The 20549-nt window shown below is 38.5% G+C and overlaps 1 protein-coding gene across 5 annotated transcripts in view; it reads left to right on the plus strand.

Moving 5' to 3' along the window:
• The window catches only part of Cntn1 (contactin 1), a 321618-nt gene that overhangs the window by 211238 nt on the left and 89831 nt on the right, over positions 1–20549 (plus strand). For all 5 annotated transcript variants that reach the window (XM_042265297.2, XM_042265299.2, XM_042265298.2 and 2 more), the window contains 3 exons: positions 1836–1963; positions 6717–6898; positions 17398–17518. In XM_042265297.2, coding sequence (XP_042121231.1) covers positions 1836–1963; positions 6717–6898; positions 17398–17518 — 431 coding nt within the window. The remainder of the gene's footprint in view (positions 1–1835; positions 1964–6716; positions 6899–17397; positions 17519–20549) is intronic.

The following is a 20549-nucleotide window of genomic DNA, read 5'->3' on the forward strand; positions in this document are numbered from 1 at the left end:
AAACAACATTCATTAAGAATAAATAAAATATTATCTGGATGAATATAGCTATAAAAAGTTGTGCAACAAAACAGTGACTCTTGTGCCTGCAGCATGCCTGTTCCATTTTCCTGCTCTGTGAAGAAGTATATGAAGGCATAAGTAGATCAAGTATGCAAGGCAAAAGTGTAGTCATTTGTCATTATCAAGAGTCATGTGGTACCCAAGATTCAGTGTACTACAATTTGTAGGACTGGCAGGGCAGGGGGTCTTTAGCTCCAGCATACACAAGCCTGACCAATGCCTTCCTTGTGATGCTACTGTGGCTATAGCACCATCAGATGATAGGAGCTTCAGGGTTCCATTATAGTCACATGAGACTTATATGCAATCATATCACTGAGTAAAATGCACTGACTGAAATGTCATTGTATGATATAGGAATCTTTGAACATGATAAAAATCAATTTAAAGTACATATATATTATATATAGTATGTGCATATAACGTATACTATGTCATATATAGTTATATAGAAATACATATATATGTAAACTAATGTTAGTATGTATGGGTTTGGGGGAAAATGTTGTAGGTTTTCCACTGTTACTTGACTATAATTTTTATTTCTGTGCTTGCAAAATAATTAAATGGGGGATGTGTAGAAGTTTGACAAGGACTTGAAGTTAGAGGATACATTAATATCTGTATTGTGGGAACATGTACAAAGAGCCAGATGCCAAGATAGGATAAGCCATCTAAGAATGACATTTATTAGAGGCAATGTCTGGGAGAGAAAATAGAGACAGAGCTGGGTGGGGATTGGAGAGACATTGGATGAGGTGCAGGCCGATTTCAGACATGGAGAGTGTGAAGGAAGAGGCAAGGTGATTTGATTGAACAGATTTGGATTCTGCACAGTTCTAAGAGAGACTGAGGGGGCGCCTAGGAAAATGCTTTGGCCAAATGTGCCTCTATAAGGAGTCTCATGTTTACAAGAATTGGCCTCATTGAAAAGTCCACAGATTCCTGGTGGAGACAGCATCAGGCTGAAGTCTGTGGCCTTCATAAAGCACAGTGATCAGGTTTTTTTTTTTTTTTTTTGTGCAGGGCATGGGATAGTGGTTCACTACATTTCTTCATATTTGGAGAAAGAGGCCTGGTTTTGAATCCTCTTTAGTAACAAAGAAAGACTTCTGTTGTTGCATTATCTCAATGCTTCATTTGTTATTTTAAAACAGATTCTGAAATAAGCTGTAAGTTAGAGTTACCTAATGTAAGAGAGGGAAAGGAATCTTATTTCACATTGGAGTAGAATTTCAATATTGATTAGTAAGATAGAGATACTCTCATTTTTTTGTCAGACTGTCCTTAAAAAGAACAAATAGTTTTGTTGCTTTTAAAAACTATAGAAGATAAAGTTTAGAAAATCATTTAGTTAAAGAAAGTAGAAGAGGTAACAGTATTTAATATTGAACTTAAGTATAAGAAAATGCAAAATAAGAGACGCACAGCCAAGCATTAGGCCAATTTTGGGGAATCCAGCTGAAGAGATGGAGGAAGGGCTGTACCAGCCAGGGGGGTCAAGGAAACCCACAGAAACAGCTACTCTGGCTTCATAGGTGTACATGTGAATCTGCCTTAGGATTAGCTAGGAAATGATCCACTTAGCTTCCCAGCACTCTACCAATGCCCAGAGAGGACACTTGAGACAAAGGCTAGGCTGCTTAGGCTTGAAATAATGTCTTACCAAGAAACTGGTATAAAATGTAATATTAGCATTTGTAATGCACAGTACAATAATAATGCATGTTATTTAATGACTTCTGTGAATTGTGTATTTTTTAATTTTATAGAATACTCATATGGGAAGATGGTAGCTTGGAAATCAATAATATTACAAGGAATGATGGAGGAGTCTACACGTGCTTTGCAGAAAATAATAGGGGGAAAGCTAATAGCACTGGGACTCTGGTGATCACAAGTAAGGAATCATTTGATATTTGATTTTTACAATTTTTATGCTTAAGTTCTACAGGATTGCATATATGTCAATCAAAACTAAGCTTCTAATACAGTCAATGTATTGATGAATTTCCATTTCGGAAGTCTTCTTGGCAAGTTTCTTCCCCTGCAACATTGTTACTGGAACTGGATATGAAAACATCCTATTCCTTTGCAGAGAAGATCAGAATGTATTGGATTTTATTCCTTCTTTAATCTTCTTATTGAGGTTCCTTCTTTTACAATTTCGCACATGTAGAATGTGCATTCTGATTGATATAACTGCATCTCTAATACCCCTCGCCCCATTAGCCTCTTCCTCTCTAGAAGTCCCCTCCTTACTCTAACAACTGTGATTGCTGTTTAGTGGTGGTGGTTGGGTTTGTCACTGTGTTAAGACCCACCGAGTCTGACCTGTGTCATCTGTGTGAACACGGTTTTGCAAATTTACCTGTTGGAACATGGTAGGCATCTCAATTGGACAAGAAAGGCTCCTCCTCCAGAACCCATCAGTAGCCAATAATTACACGGGCAGAGGGTGAGCCCCATAAGCTCAGGCTTGTGTAGCCTCACTGTAGACCAGCACAGCTGCTATGAAGTCATGACTGCATTGGCTCTGCCATGGCCAGAAGACAGCACTTTAGAACTCTTCTGTCTATCAACCAGCTCTTTATTCTTTCCATCCTCTTCCTCTTTCCTTTATAAAGTTCTCTGAGCTTTATAAGGAGTAGTATAAATATTCTGCTTAGGGCTAAGCATCCAGCTGCCACTGACTTTCAGCACTGTAAGATGTCATGAACCTGTGTGTGCACTGCCACCCATTGCAGATATCTCTGAACCATCAATAGGAATGGTATTTGTCTATGGGTATAAACATAAAACTCTAGAAGGAAGTTTGGCATGATGACAACTTAGATGAACAATAGTATCAAGCTTGTTTCTAAGGTCTTAGACCTCCTCGGGCATAGGTTTTTGAATGGGTTTATAATAACAGTTATGCATTGCTTAATGTGGGGCCAGGCTCAAATCCAATTAGAGCAGGTGGTTACATCCATAACAGTCATGCCACAATTGCATAAGTGGGCACACCTTCCCTGATGTTTATTGGTGTTATAGGCCATGGGGTTCATAGCTGCATAAGACTGTTGGTGCCTTAACTCACCCAGCACTCTAGATAGCATCTTATAGCAACATGAAAGCTAGGCAGCAGGGAGAAGACTTCCAGGCTCAGTTCCAGCTGCATTTCTCTATACCTTGTAACCAAAGTTTTCATTCACAGGTTTTGCAAACTAGTTATAGTGACAAGAGCCATGCATTATTTGGGACTCTCTGGCCCATGACCAACAACTCATCATGAAGTATCACAAAGCTGCCACTATTGTTTCCTTGGCCACCTTGATTTTCAAGAATAACATTATCTAGACCAGAAGGATAGCTTCTCTCTCTCTCTCTCTCTCTCTCTCTCTCTCTCTCTCTCTCTCTCTCTCTCTCTCACACACACACACACACACACACACACACACACACGCACACTCTAATATTCTATTTTTAAATCCATTTTTCATAAATCCTTAGTTTTGATTAACCCTTCTTGCATCCTCATCTCCCCCATCTTTTAACACCCATCCCTGGCTGGACTTCCCACTCCCCAAATTTCTTCTATTTGTTTTTATATTACCTGTGAAATTCTATCCCCTTCCCCTTAAGAAATTTCCCCACCTCAGTGGTCCTTGTCTTGTTTTCTTACTTCTATGGATGTTCTAGTTTTAAACATGAAAATCTAAGTATTTGAAGCTAGGAACCAAATATGATAGAAAACATTTTTTTTTTTAAATCTTTGAGCCTGGGTTACTTGATCATTGTGTTTTTTTTTCTAGTCTCACCAATTCACCTGAAAATTTCATACTTTCATTTTCCTCTGTAGCTGAACACAATTCTATTGTGTATGTACTACACATTTATTATCCATTCACCAGAGGGCATGCCCCTAGGCTAATTCCACTTCCTAGCTGGAGAAGCATTGAACAAAGATGTGACAGTATCTCAGGAGAAGCATGTGAAGCCCCTTGGGTGTATGCACAGGAGCATGACAGCCCTGTCATACAGGAATTCTAGGTCTAGCTTTTCTAGGAACCACTACACTTATTTCCATAGTGACTGCCACATTGTAAGTAAGAGTTCCTTTGTATCTACATCCTTGCCAACATTCATTGTCATTTGATGTAGCCATTCTGACTAAGGTGAGATGGAATCTCAAAATAGTTTTCTCATTTCCCTAATGACTAATGATGTTGAACATTTCTCTAATTGTTTATCAGCCACTTTTATTTCTTCTTTTGTGGGTACTCTTCAAATTGATGGCCCCCTTTTTGGATTGGGTTGTTTATTTTCTTGAAGTTCAGTTTTTTGAGGTCTTTATATATGTTAAATATTAATCTTCTGTCAGAGATATAGCTGGCAAAGATGTTTTCCTATTCTGTAGGCTTCCTCTTCATTTGTAAATGGTTTACTTTGCTGTATAGAAGTTTTTTTAGTTTCATGAGATCTCATTTGTCAATTGTTGGTCTTATTTCCTGTGCTATAAGAGTCCAATTAGAAACTATTTCTTGTTTCTATTTACTTAGAATATCTTTGCCCATCCATTCACCCCAGGGCACTGTGTATCTTTGATAGAGAGGTATGTTTGTCAGAGATAGAAAAATGATGGATGCTGTTTTCTAATCCAGTCTGCAGGCATGTGTTGTTAGACTGAGGATAGAAAGAATGGATTTTCAAAATTATTATTTAAAGTTGTGTGTTGATCCTTTTCATTTTGTTGATTTTGTGGTGTTTCATTTCTTAGTCTTCCTCTGCTTAACCACTGACCTGGCATTGCTTATTTTTCCTTGTAGCCTCTTGACTATGCTCATGTTTCTCTTCAATCTGAAGTATTCCTCCACTATTCTCTGTAGGGATGGCATGGTGATAATAAACTCTTTTAGCCTGCTTTGGTCATGGAACGCTTTTCTTTTTCCTTTAATCATGATCAATAATCACAGTAGTTTTGGTTGGCATCTGTGGTCTTCCAGAACTGGTAGGACATCAGTCTATGTCTTTTAGGCTTTTAAAAATCTTCATTGAAAAATTACCATCATTAGAATTGATGGACATTCCTTTATATGTGACTTGGTGTTTCTCTCTTGCATCTTTCAATATCCCTTCTTTCTTCTGTACATTTAGACTTTTGACTATTATATAACATGTGGAAATTCTTTTGATACTATTTGGGGTTTGATTGATTGATTTGTATGCTTCTTTCTTCTGAGGGGTCTTCTCTTTCCCTAGACTTCAGAAATGTTCTTCTATGAGTCTTTAAAAAATATATTCTGTTTCTTTAACATTAATTTCTTCTCCTTTGTTTATACACATGATTTATAGGTTTGGGCTTTTGGCTAAAATTTGTTTCCAGAGGACATGTAAGCAACATCTTCCACTTTTGAGGTCCTAATGACAAACTGAGGCATGATTCTTCCATAGTTCTCTCTTGGCACCCAATGAGTTTATTGGGCTTCCTCCTTGAAGAGCATATATGAGGGGTTGCTTGCAGAAATCCACATTGATGATCCTCCCCCAACAGGCCACACATGGAAATTTTTTACCTAGTAGGAGTGAGATCTTCCCATAGCTGCATAGATGAACCCCCACTCCCTAGTCTCTCCAGCTTGTATACTCTAGTCCCTATCTGAGCTACATGCAATTAAGGCAGAGATGTATATAACAGGTGCTAGGGAACTGATAAGTACTCAAGGGGCCTAATTACTCTCCCCAACCCCTTCTGAGGGGTGTACACAGTCTACAAGCTCAGAATAGTCAATCATTTGCAAGAGGTACAGCTGAACTACCAAAGATGGAGGTCACTTATCCCAGAAGACAGTAGCTTACACAGGGCTTTTTATACTATCCCAAAGACTTTGCATTTTTTTGTTCATGGGTCTTTTAAAACTTATTATTTTATTTGACTGAGTGATCTAATTCCTCTTCCTTGTCTTCAAGCCCTGATAGTCTATCTTCTGTTAGACATACTTTATTAGTGAGGCTTTCCACTGAAGTTTTTAGTAGACATACTGCAGTTTTCATTTTAAGTTTTATTTTGGTTTGGGGTTTCTTCAGTATTTATATCTCTTTTCATTTATATTTTCTCATATCCTGACTTGTTCTCCTTATTTTATTCAACTGTTTGTGTTTTATTGACTTTCACTTTAAGATTTACGTGTCCCCTTTGAGCTCCTTAAACATATCCATAATTGTTCTTTTGAATTAATTGTCTTGTCATCTATGTTGCTGTCATTGGGGATCATTAATGTGAGTTTAATAATTTTTGGAGGAGGCTTGTTGTGTTGGATTTTGTGTTACTTGGGTGTGTGTGTGTGTGTGTGTGTGTGTGTGTGTGTGTGTGTGTGTGTAAGGTTTTGGAAATCTATAGTTAGATTGGTGGTTGGATCTTTTGGTATAAATACTCTGGCCCACTTTTGTTAAATGGGCTTTGGGATCTGAAGTTGTTACCACCCTTAAACTGCATTGTAAAGTTTTGGAAGAGCTGAGTAGTCTTGACGTTTAGTCTTAGGTCCACCCAGAGCTTATTCATGATGGGATAGCAGAGGTTTTCAGATGGCAGATATTTTATATACCAGATAATATGATGTCTCATGTTGTCTTTAAATGTGACCTATTTTCTTTTGTTTAAAAACATACAGATCCCACACGAATCATTTTGGCCCCCATTAATGCTGATATCACTGTTGGAGAAAATGCTACAATGCAATGTGCTGCGTCCTTTGACCCGTCCTTGGATCTCACGTTTGTTTGGTCCTTCAATGGCTACGTGTTAGATTTTAACAAAGAAAACACAAATATCCATTACCAGAGGAATTATATGGTATGTGTTTTATATTTCATCTTACTAACATCCTAATGATTCTCATGTGTCTGCACTAAAGCTTTAGTGATGAGCCAGAGAAATAGCCTAGCAGGTAAGTAGGCCACCAAGCCTTGGGAACCTAAGTTTAGTCCTTGGAACCCACATAGCAGAAGGAGGGATCCAACTCCCAAAAGTTGTTCTCTGATGAAAATGTGCAATGGCTTACACACACTCACACATGCATACACACATAATTAATTAAAAACTCAGAAATATAATAATATTGTATGAGATGTTAATTTTTAATGAGGTGACATTTATGTGAAAAGCTTTTCATTTTTCTTAGATTAATCATGGTACTCTGAAACATTTGTAAAGGACTAGTATTAAAGAGTTTGGTAGGGACACTGTCAAGTATGTATTGATCTAGGTTTATTTTCCCTTTCTATTGTATGATTCTTGTATTGATGTGAACTTGATTCTATTAAATTTGTCCCAGGGGACCCATCAGTTTCACTTTAATATGAATGAGAGAGAACAATGAACTCAATCCAGGTTGTAATGATTATTTTAAAGTTATTTATTTTGTTCTGTGGAGGTGATAAATCAAATGAAATGTGTGTGTCTCAAGACTTGAAGGAGCCTGTGTGGTTTGAAGAAGATTACATGGTTACTCCTAAGAACTGGAAACTGTACATTCTTGAGACCTTGCAATTTAACATAGCAGCTGGAGGGTAGAGAGAATGCCGGGAAGTACCTCAGGGGATTGACTTCCACCCGAACATCACTGGGAGTATTGACAAGCTGCTGAGGCCCGTGGGGGATAAAGTGGCCCCACTCGTTGCTTCCATCTCCTCTCTGGAAAGGTTACCCCTTAGGAACTTGTGTATCTGTTTGGCGCAAGCCCTTAATTACGAAGATGTGTTGAGGATGGGAATTACGTTGGTAGAAGGGCATGGAACACAGAGAGTAAAGTAGTGGGAGACATAAGCAAAGTATGATGATATATACCTATGGGACGATGGTGAAACCTGCACTTAACATTTAAAATGATAGAAAGAGAAGCAACAACAACAAATGAAAATAAGCTGATCCAGAAGTATGCCTTGAACCTCAGCACTTGGGAAGCTAAGTCAAGAGAATCTTAGATTCTCAAGGCTGGAGGACAGCCTGGGCTACAGAGTTCCTATCTCAAGAAACAAAACAAAAGCAAACAAAAACGGAGGAAAGAAAGCACTAACTTCAAAATCAGCTATTAATGTACTCAAAAGCTTGACCCAACTCAATGAGATGCTTCAGAATTTTTACATCCCAAGAAGTCTGGATTAATATTTATTAATTATAATAACATTATGCTTCACATTGACTGGTTGCCTGCTCTTCACTTGTCTAGGGCTTCTTCTTCAAGTTGAGTAAGACTTTCTTTAACAATACAAGGACAATTCTAGAAAGATGCACAGCCACAACCCTCTCAGTATTTATGTATAGGCCCCTGCATGGTTCCTGTAAAGTCCAGGTATTTGCAATTTACTGGGACTAGCCACCATAACCATAAATCAACAGTAAACCTGTAAATTTGGTTTCTGAGCCAAAACTACACTTAAAATGAACATAATTGACAGAGAACAACAGATTTTTATGTTTTAATCTTCTAAGTAAAACTTTTATGATGCTCTTTTTTTTTTAAATTTATTTATTATGTATATAGTGTTCTGTCTGCACATATCCCTGCAGGCCAGAAGAGGGCACCAGATCTCATTACCGATGGTTGTGAGCCACCATGTGGTTGCTGGGAATTGAACTCAGGACCTTTGGAAGAGCAGCCAGTGCTCTTAACTCTGAGCCATCTCTCCAGCCCCTATGATGCTCTTAATATATCCTTACCTATCATCAGTGAAATTGCCACCACAGTCTTTATCAATTTAATAATTCTTCTTTACATTATTTGGCATTTTTTTGAAAGACAGATCCCAAGGTTTTTATTGATTTTGAGGAAACAAATAAATCTTAAAGAGGGAAAGTTTTGAGTTCATTTACTCATTTGGTGTAATAACTTAAATAATTTCTGAACTACCATCTGGAAAAAATGACAAGCAGAGCTTGTGAAGTAATAGCTTTAGAGCTTATAGCTTCAGAGAAGTCTGTATAAATAGATTTGGGGGCATAAATTACCCTAATTAAGGTGAAACTTCACATTTAGAGCCTAGGTGCATTCTTTAAAATGATGGTTGCCCCATGTTATTTGACATTAATACCCACTATAAAAAAATGGGGGGGGGGGTGAGGAAAGAATGAGAAAAAAATAGAAGAGGGAGAAAAAAGAGCCTGGGGATTTCAAGAAGGAAGGGAAAGAGAAATGGGTGTTATAAAGGAAAACAGGAGGGCACAGGTGGAGAATGAGTGGTTGAGGCTGTACCTGCTGTCCCGGCAAATGACAGCCACAGAGGGTCAGTACATGGCTGGCCCTGGGCTGGTCCACAGAGGGTCAGTACACGGCTGGCCCTGGGCTGGTCCACAGAGCGTTTGTGGGCTGTGGGCCCCACGCTGGGATTCCTCAACTCAAGGGGTGACCATCAGCTAACAGACAAGCCAAAGCTGTATCTTCTGATGAAATACGAGACACAACTGAATCACATTAGCAAATGTTCGTTATTAGCACTCCAAAGAAAGATTAATGAGTTGAATCCTTTTTTTAAAAAATGCAATCTCAGGATAAGAATGGCTATTATAATTAAAATTTTTAATTTATTTTACAGCCCGATCACTGTTGCAAAGTAAGCGATCAGAGAAATTCTCTTTTGAACCTCCAGAAGTCCAGCAAGGGTTTCTTAGTGTCTTCCCTTTTCAACAAAGTCAGGGGTGAACGTCACTACTAAATGACATTTGAATGACAGCATCAGGAATGCGTTTAAGCTATCTTCCAGAGACCATCCTCATTTCTAGCCCTTCTTCTGAGTTTGTTGGAACAACGTCCACCTGAAGCTTAGAGAGTGAAAACACAGTGGCAATGGGGGCATCAGTGGGGAGAAAAGGGCACAGGTGGCTGTGATTATCTGTTGCTCAAACTTTCACAGGCAAAAACGTCTCTTTGTCTCTTAAATAACATTCGATGTTTTTCTTAATTTCAGGGAATATTTTAATGGAGGGATAGCATAGATTGGCTTAAAATCATCTGCCACATCTATGCTATCCACTAAGGTAAATGAAACACTGAAAAGCAAAGATGTATACAAGCTAAAAAAAAAAAACAAAACACAAACTCTCGAGTTTTAACTGCCACAACTGCCATTATCATAATGTATCCACAATTATTACTGCCAACAATTAATAAAAGAAGTTATTATTACTAAAAATAATCTAGATATAAAATTTAATTTTTATTACATGAACTTTCCAATTTAATTTTTAAAATATCGTTTAAAAATCAAGCACGCTTGCTATTTCCAGTGATGACCACTAGGCAGCAGCCTTGCATAAGGTTTTAGGATTCATAGTATGGACAGATAAGTATCAATCTTTTATGAAATGAAGCAAATGCATCTCATCATCTTTACCAGCACGCCGTGAGACGCTAGGTTTCATTGTAATTCTTTTCTTCGTGGAATCCCATGAGAATCAGGAAAGCAACAAGACATTACTGTGTATGTCTTGTAAGCATATCACTGAAACGAAACAAAAGATCAAATAACATAGTTCTATACTTAATGCTACTTCATGTAGTATTTTGCATTAACTTTGCTATTCATTCCCTCATTTATTTAGTTAAAAACTCACTGAATATTATGCTTTGTGTGATAATGGCTAGTAAATGTTTTATTTGTGCTTGAACAAAATTAATGTTAGGTAAAATATTAATAAATCAACAGTTGAAATTAGCAGTTTAATACATTAATTGATTAAAACAATTTATCTGCATTATACTGTTCTGCGAAGGGTTTGTGGCAGGTAATTATCTATTTTCAAAGTCCAGTTATAAAACTACTGCTATTTTTGTTTTCTGATTTAATAGGCACTTACTCTCTGAAAGTAAACATACAGCTAAAATTAATTTTAATTATAATTTCTGTTATAACTCTTCTTTTTCTAGAAAGATCTTGAAGTTATCTATGAAGATTTTATATGTATGTGTATATACATATATATGTAATATACATAAACACTGTGTATTCATAAACACTCTATTCATATGTGTCATTTTTGTCCTCCATGGAGGCAAACGATGGGCAAAAATTATTTTTTAATTGTTGAATAGTTTTCTAAAATTATATTTTGTGTATGTTTGTGAGTGTGGGAACACACATGCTGTGGCACAAAGGTGGAGGTCGGAAGAGAGCCTTCAGGAGTGATTCTCACTTTCCACCCAAGGGCAGGTGAAAAATCTTCCTGTTTTCACAGATGCGCTACATAAAAGGCTACTTGGCCACTGAGCTTCCATCCAGTTCTGTGTGATGTCTACCATCTCACTGTAGGAATACTTGGGTGACAGAAGCCCACCACTGCATCTGTCTTTTTATGTGGGCTCTAAGGAACAAACTAGGACCACCAGGCTTGTGTGGCTAATGCTTTGACTCACTGAGCCAACCTCCTGGGTCGATAGCTACCTACTTTTGAATCATTTCCCTTGCACTTGTTTGGCAGTAGACTCGGTGTCAGAGTCACTGTTTGGATTAAGCACACCAGGTTCATGGATTCTCTGTACATCCTCCTGATTTCTTTCCTACAATGCTGAACGTTCAGTCTAGCGGGAAGTCACTAGAGGTTTGATAAATATTCAGAGATAGCATCTGAGTTCTTCAGAGGCTCTGACTCCAGGCCATTGTTACACCTCTAAGTCTATGACCCGTGCTCTCTAAACATCTTTGCAACCTGTAAAATGCCACTTTATTAGGTTTCCAAAGAGCAGTTTCCCCAGAGCACTTTTGTGAGGATAATGGGATGCTTATGAAGTGATTGATATCAAATAGAATAACCCTCACTGACTATTTTTGATAAACTTTATGATAGAGCAATTGTTTCCCAATTAAAATTCTGAAAAGTTGTTTTTCCTCCTTTCTGTTAACAGATCAATTTCAAAGTTTAAGTCAGTGATCAGTTTACTGAATACCAAGTTTGAGGTGAAATATTCTAGGGATTTCATTTCTGAGGACAATGGAAAGGTACCTCTACCCTACATGTTTAGTCAGTTTTGTATTAAATAGTTTCCAGGTATTGACGTATGTTCCTTGCAGGAATATTCTGTGAAGTAGATGCTAATGGGGATGCCTCAATGTCAGAGGTAGGAAAACTGATTATTAGACAGATGAGATAAACCCAAAGCCAGAAGCCAGAAGAGCTGGTGTCCTCCTGCTGCCCCTATAATTGTCATCCATCTGGTTGTGCTAGAATATCAATGTCTATATCTACTTAAATAATTGTCTGCTTGTTGGAAACATAGCAAGATAGTATTGTTCAACTCATATTTTATTCTAAAATTTTGTTTAATGACCCATTGACACTTACATTATCCAAATGGCTTTTGTCTTCAGACACTGGTGGCATTCTTTGTGTGTAAGGCAAGTCAAGCCTGCACAGCATTGGGTGTTAAGTCAGTGGTGATCCAAGAACATCTCCTTCAGTCTTGCAGGGAGTGAATTTCTATCTCTGTGCTTGCAGGTGTGAGGCTGTGCACTGGCTGCCAATATGTTAGCAGGTGTGAGGGTGTGCATTGGCTGTCAGTGTTACAGGTGTGAGGATGTGCATTGACTGTCTGTGTGTTACAGGTGTGAGGATGTGCATTGACTGTGTGTTACAGGTGTGAGGATGTGATTGGCTGTCAGTGTTACAGGTGCGAAGGTGTGCATTGGCTGTCTGTGTGTTATAGGTGTGAGGATGTGCATTGGCTGTCTGTGTGTTACAGGTGTGAGGGTGTACATTGGCTGTCTATGTTATAGGTGTGAGGATGTGCATTGACTGTCAGTGTTACAGGTGTAAGGATGTGCACTGGCTGTCTGTGTTACAGGTGTGAGGATGTGCATTGGCTGTCTATGTTACAGGTGTGAGGATGTGCATTGGCTGTCTGTGTTACAGGTGTGAGGGTGTGCATTGGCTGTCTGTGTTACAGGTATGAGGGTGTGCATTGGCTGTCTGTGTTACAGATATGAGGGTGTGCATTAGCTGTCTGTCTGTTTGCAGGACTGAGAATGTGTGTTGGCTGTGATTATCATACCATACCATTAGAAAACAGATTTTTTTCTCTAAGGCAATTTTCTTTTTCTTTTAAAAAAGGAACTGAAATATGTGAAATAGAGCAATAAAAAGTATTTGGATTTGAGAAACAACTTTTTGTACTAGAAAATAAACATACTATTGATCCTGACAAAACACTGTACTGCTAGACAATCAAGAGAACAGAAAGAGAAGAATTAAATGCAAGCAAAAATGTAGATATTTTTTATTGTTTTAAATGTCACTGTCTCTGTTTTCTGTTGAATAAGCAAATGGAGGTTTCCAGAGCTATTGACAAACAGCATGGAGTCAATAAAGGCGGTTTGAAAATCATCCCGAGGAAGGTTAGAGTTAAGTTATAGCAGAGGGAACCAGACTAGGTCAGTGCAATTCAAAAACAGAATTGGAGATGGGAACCTTGGCACATCTGGGGAAGCATGACGCAGCTGATCACCGTGATGTTACACTCCGCCAGCTCTCAGCTCACATAACTGCTGCTGGTTTTGCTGCTGCTCTTGTTGTTTTGCTATTTCCTGGCAGCAAACAATGAGGAAAATGTGCTTTAGAGTTGAACGAGCTCCTTTAAAAACCTGAAATCACGAAGCAGAGACCACAACAGCCCATGCTGCTTCTTAGCAAATTACAATAGTCAGGTCCCTAAACATTGGTTGATAATAGTCTTAATGAATCAAATTAAGCACATACATCAATAAGACTTTGTTGTTGTTTTTTTTTATTTTGGGGGTATTTTTTTTAATATGTTGGGGAATGCATGTGTGTGGAGGGGATTATCTATAGTATAGCTACATGTACTCATGTATAGTGTATGCATGTGCAGTTCAGAGAACAACCTTGGATGTCTTTCCTCAGGCACCATAAACTGTTTTATTTAAAAAAATTTTTTTTGAGACAGTCTCTCTCCCCAGCATGGTGCCTGTAGGTGACACTAGCTGGAAAGAAAGCTCCAGTACTGGGTTCAGGTATATGTATATGTTCCACGGTTGTCATTTTTACTTTTTGGCTTCTAAGGATCGAAAACATACACACACACACACACACACACACACACACACACACACACACACACAAACACACTTTAACATTTTTTTTTAGCGGAATTACTTTTCCCAAGAAAATATAATTAAGAACAACAATATACCATAAAGGTAGTAAGGTTGTTCTTAGGAAAATGGTGTGTGTGTGTGTGTGTGTGTGTGTGTGTGTGTGTGTGTGTGTGTGTGTGTGTAGGTTACTGAATGGCAAAGAACGCCACTAGAGGGCTTCTCTCATTCCTTCCTATGGAGATGCTGAGAACTCTGAGGCCAACAGGAACCAATGGAGACCACATGAATCAAGTCATCAAGTCATATCCAAGTTTTCTTTCAACTCTAAAACAAAGCCATGGGACTCAAAGCTTTGGTATATTGCTCCTGGTTAAAAAATGGTTAGCAGGGAGCTCAAACAAAATCCTCATTGTGTGTTTTCTCTCAAAATGGGCCAGTTGGTCAAAACTTAATTCTCCAGTCTTCAGCCTAGTTTGTGTAAACATTTCCAGGCAACCCCCAAAATGATCTCTTAGTAATTACAGCTTAGTAAGCTCCCCTTACATATGTGAGTTTTTAAATGTTTGGCATGCCTTACTGAGCTTTTTAATATTCAAGAAGTTAGACTCAGGTAATTAAAATGAAGCATTATTAACACCAGCATCAATTTAAATATTGAATATGAGAGAATTGGTGTTAGTTGTATGTGTGAAAAAATAGTTTGTGTTTATTGAAGACAATGGCCCTTCCTTTGAGATTCCAGGCACTGTCATTAAAAAGTTACGGAGGTGTTAAGTTGTGTGATCATCATGATGCCAGTATTCTCAGTGCTTAGCACTAGTCAGAGTGATATTAGTAGAAAAGATGCCAGGCAGCTAAAGAGTAAGACAAAAGAGTTATAGTGAGAAGCTCATTCATTACATGAGTGAAATCAGTTGGTGTGGGATGTAACTATTTTGTCACTATTACTATTTTGTCACTGTACTATTTTGCCACTTCACGTGTTTTAAACTTAAAAAGGAAAGTAACTTAATATCTGTGATGCCCAACTTCTACATATGAAAGAAGGAAGCTAGACCCGGCAATGAAAAGATTGCCTTGGGATTGATCAAAAGGTGTATCTTTCTTACAGGGTTTCCAGCTCAGAGTGTGTCTGTGTCTGTGCATGCAAAGCCTTTCAGCAGCTCCAGAGCCACCCCACAGCTCCTACTGAGCTCCTGCTGTTAGAGGAGCCTGTGGATGTTGTTAGCATGTGAGGCTGCCTGTGATGGGCCTGCTGCTATCAGAGGAGCCTGTGGATGTTGTTAGCATGTGAGGCTGCCTGTGATGTGCCTGCTGCTGTTAGAGGAGCCTGTGGATGTTGTTAGCATGTGAGGCTGCCTGTGGTGTGCCTGCTGTAGCTGCTGTCTAGCAAGCTAAGAGCAAAGAAAAGTCTTGCTTCGTGTAGGGCACATTTATTAGACATATTTAATCATTTCTGTTTATTGACTGCATGCTTTAAATGACATGCCTTTTTTCAGCCTTGTCAGTTTCAAAAGAACAAAACATGCTTTGTGTTAACCATGTTGCTGTTTTTTTTTTTGGGGGGGGGTGTTCTTTATGAGTCGATTTGTTCATAGAGCTTAGCAATATTTTAATTTTTCTTTATTTACTGCAGTAATTATTTTGCAGTTGGTGTATGGTGGAGGGGAAAGCCAGGGGTGGACATTTGTATGTTGAAAGTCTTTAGACTTACATTTGGGAGACTTCTAAGTGGTCAACCACATATATGTATCAATGGAATATCCCTGAGCTTTGCTGTCACAGTTTCCAGGATGTGATTCAACTCTCCTCATCTGAAGGGAGGAATTTGTGATTCAGCCAAGCTGTGGCTTTTAGTGAAAATAAGCGAGCGTTTGCATCTAATTTGTGGCTAGAATGTGCTGAGACCCAGGGTCTTCACTTGCTGTGTAAGCGTTCTCTCAACCACCGCGAGCCCTGGCCTCTCCTGAGGATGGAAAGTGTTAGCTGCCCTTACAAATGTCAGAAAGTATTTTAGACATGCGCAGTCTACCGGAAAGGATATGGATATCTTCTTCCCTCTGTGGAGTTTCAGCACTGTGCCTTCACCAGACAGAGAGCAGCCAGTCTGCATGTTGGTGTTCTTAAAATCCTTGCACAAGGCTGTCACTGCCTATTCAGGCTCTCATTTTTAAGACAGAGCTGATTCTCAATTGGCTTTAATAGTTTAAGCTTCTACTTGGCATGGGGGTGTAAATATGATCAGAATGTGGCCAGGATGTTGGTAGCTTTGACTCTTCACCTTATCAGCCACATAGAGAGTACAGATGTTTGAAGATGAGCCCAGCAGAGAACTCAGCATGTGGCAGAGCGTATGGCTAAGCAGAACATACATACATACATACAAACATACATGCATACATACATACATACATACATACACACACACACGTATTCCCAGTGTGTGTGTGTGTGTGTGTGTGTGTGTGTGTGTGTGTGTGTGTGTATGTTTGTGTTCTTAATACTGGGAATTGTCTTGAACAAGACCCAAATCCTTGTGTAGATTATAATTTGATGACAAGTTACATTATAGTAGAATCAGCATCCATTTTGACATCTTGATAATTCTGTAAGTTTTTAGCATCTTTGTAAGATGAACTATGGAACAACTTGAATTTGGTCAATTTACTCAGCTTTGCAAAACTAAATTAACAGTTGTCAGTCATGAAACCTTTATTTACTCACATTGATAGCACTAAGATTCTTAAACGCTGGTGTTTTTTTTTTTTTTATTCAAAGTACCAAGTAACATTATATGAACTGAGAAGGTTATATTTAGGAATATATATGTAAATACACATGTGCAAGCAATAACAATTAGTGATAAAAAAAAAGAGGCCATGAATTTAGAGGATAGTGGGGAGGGGTTCATGGGAGGGCACAGAGGGGGGAACGATAGGGGTAATGTTATATTATATGGTCAAAAATAAAACATGAAAAGCTACTGATCAACTGAGTCCATCCCTGGCTTCTCTTCGCTGTTGCTTTTTGATGGAATGCCAAGGACAGTGGAGCCCCAAAGGGCTGGAGTTCTGTTTCTTCAGTTTCCAATTGGAAAGCTGAGGCTAGAGCAGAAGCTGAACAAAGACATGCACTTGGCAGGTCTACTCCAGATGCTACCTAGTAGGAGAAAGCAATCTACCTCCACATCCTAAATGCTGTGTGGTTCATGGGCATGCACTGACTGAACATTCCTGCTTTCGCTCATAGCTCGATGCCAATGGGGAACTGCTCATCCGAAATGCCCAGCTGAAGCATGCAGGAAGATACACATGCACGGCGCAGACCATCGTGGACAATTCTTCAGCTTCGGCTGACCTTGTTGTCCGAGGTAAGAGTGGCCAACAATTCTGATGAAAAGGAACCCACAGGTATTTGACATTTGTAATTTGAACAGTCTTCTGGTAACCTTGGATATTCAAATCCTCGTAGGTTTATAGTACCATTCCACACTGCAGATGTGTTTCTGGCTTCCTCCCCACAGATCGGGATGACTTACACCAGAGAAGTAGTAAAAGCCCTCACTCTGTTTGTGTCTCTGGCCATGTGTCTTTTAGGAAGTTACACCACAAGCCTCTTACTGACCATGCTTCAAGCTAAACACTCGCCAAGCTCCTCATTTTCTTCCAGTGCTTTTCAGTGTGTGGTATAGTACAATTATCCCTTTCTTTTAAACTGGGAAAGAAAAATGATGGGCATTACTTACCTTAACCGCAAATGTGAAATATTTGTCATGGTTGTCTTAGGATTAAAATGTGGGTCGGTGCATTACCACATTGCTATTTATTGCTTACTTTCCACTACTGCTTTTGCTGGTGTAGGTGATGTAATTGAGAACGAGATGGACTATGTGTGTACGACAAATGTAGTGTCTTTGCCCCTCTGCTGTGGAGGAGGATGACTTAGAGAGATAGATAGCTGTGGACTGCCATTCGCTGGTCCTCTGCCTGCACAAGGAAGTCACCCCTCTTAGTTCAGTTCCAAGGTTTGGCTGTGGACTCTCCACCTTAATGTAGTCCCATTTCTTGTAACCAACTCCAAATATCCAGCGGCTCATAAAATGCCTTAGTATTTCCACATCCATTCTTTGATCCAGCATTCTTTTAATGTTCTTTCTCTGTCATTTGTTGCCCACATTTTACCACCCTTCAAGGAAGCCTGCCCAAGTATTTGTTTAGGATTTCCCTGGTGGTTCATATATAAGCTCTTCTCCAAACCTTTACAATGTCTGTACTTTTACATCAGCCTGTGCATAACTGCATTATTGTCTACTATAAAATTCATATGCATTTTGAATAATATTTAGTAAGTCACATAAGCCTTTGAAAATTTCATGACTCCTTTTTTCTTAATACATTTTTAAAAATTTTACACTTATTATATTTTAACATTTAAATATTATTTAAGTGCCGTTTTTGTGACAAATTTTGAAAATGAGACAAATACTTAGTAAATAAAATATTTGGGGGCTTGCTATATTGAATTCCCTTTACAGATCCACATGAAAGTGATGCTCCCCAGGATTACACCCTTCTGAATTCTCCTTTAGAACAGTGAAAACACAGAGAGAACCCTTGACCAACATGAGGCAATGCTAAAAAATCCTTCAGTCTCATGAAGCAGTAGCAAGGATCTGGCTGAAATTTCTTTGTCCAAATAAACTCATTTATCCATTCCACACATCATCTATCACAAATTAATAAAATAAAAACCCAATATCCACACAGTCACAGATTAACAGAATTTCATATGGGTTCAGCCTCTCCATTCAGAGTATATTGTTCTTTGAGACATTGACTACCTACACAAATTATCTGTAAAAGAAACAAGTCTACTTTTCTTTCTAACCAGACACTAGCTACAAGTACACTTTTAATAAGGATCTTATTAAAAATCAGTTAGCATATTTTAAGAATAAGAATTAATGTTGCTCCAGGGTTCATGTTGCAATGCTTGGACATCATTGTTCTCAAGATCATGATAAGAGCATCATGGTGATATTAGCATACACTGTAGAGGGTGTTTTATGTACACACACATGCTTAGCAATTAATAAGCACCCATTATGCATATTTTTACAGAGCCCAAACTAATTTTTAAAAGATGCTATAATTGGTAGTATGTGGACATTTAGAACAGACACTTTTTTTTTCTATAGCAGATTTTGGTTCTAGGGAGAAATGTACTTGGCAAGAGCCCAGCAAGTACATGCAGGAGATGCATGGTGCTGCACGTAAGGCCCTGGCAGTGCTGCATGCTTCATGGGGGAATGAATGATGCTGAAAGGGGAATGAATGATGCTCAGTCACAGTCATTCCAGTAATAGAAAGATGTCTATTGTATGTAACAAGTAAATAGACTACATTCTTTGGAGCTGATGTAAATCACAGTGTAAACACTGCAGGCCTTCTGAATGCTTTATACATTTGGATTAGAGGGTAAAGGGATAAACAGTTCTTGATATTGTATCTGAATACTGATGATGTTCTTATTAATGTATCCATCTAATTGTACTTTTGCATCTAGTTCAGGAAATAATAAGCTCTGTAATTACTTATTTCATGGAAAAGTACAAAATTCTATAAACTACATGCTTAGAATATAAATTTGAGTCAGGTATGACGGCACATGCCTTTAATCTCAGCAGAGTGGGAGGCAGTGGCAGGTGGAACTCTGAGTTCCAGCGTGGCTTGGTCTACAGAGACTGTAAGTTGCATTTGGAACACCAGTGTGCACTCAGTACTTTAATAACCAACACCTATTTCTCAAAACATAATGGAGTATATAGCAGCCCACTCTCACCTGAAGTTTTGCTTGCTGTGGTCTCAGTTAACCAAGGTCAATAATATTCTAAATATATTTAGTAGATAACTTCAGATATAGGTAATTCATGGTCTTTAAATAGCATATTCTTCTGGGTAGCACAATGAAATCAAGTGTATCCCATTCCATCCTGCCTGGGATGTGAGTCATTCTTTGGTCAGTGTAGCTTATTGTATAGCAGCAGTTCTCAACTTATAGGTTGCAACCCCTTTCTGATTAGGATGACCCTTTCACAGGGGTCATGTTAGACCATCAGAGAACATAGATATTTACATTACAAATCATAAGAGTAGCAAAATTGCAGTTATGTGGTAGCAATGAAAATAATTTTATGGTTGGGGGTCACCGTGACATGAGGAACTGTGTTAAAGGGCCTCAACATTAGGAAGATTGAGAACCACTGTTGTATAGCCTGCCTACTTGGTAGTCACTTATAGCCATTTGTTGTATTCAAATAACCTTTATTTTACTTAATAAAAGTTCCAAAGCACAATGTTTCATCACACCATAACTTCATGACTTTGTATTAGTTATTAATC

Source organism: Peromyscus maniculatus, chromosome 20 (genome assembly GCF_049852395.1).
Source record: "Peromyscus maniculatus bairdii isolate BWxNUB_F1_BW_parent chromosome 20, HU_Pman_BW_mat_3.1, whole genome shotgun sequence".
In the NCBI taxonomy this organism is placed as follows: Eukaryota; Metazoa; Chordata; class Mammalia; order Rodentia; family Cricetidae; genus Peromyscus; species Peromyscus maniculatus.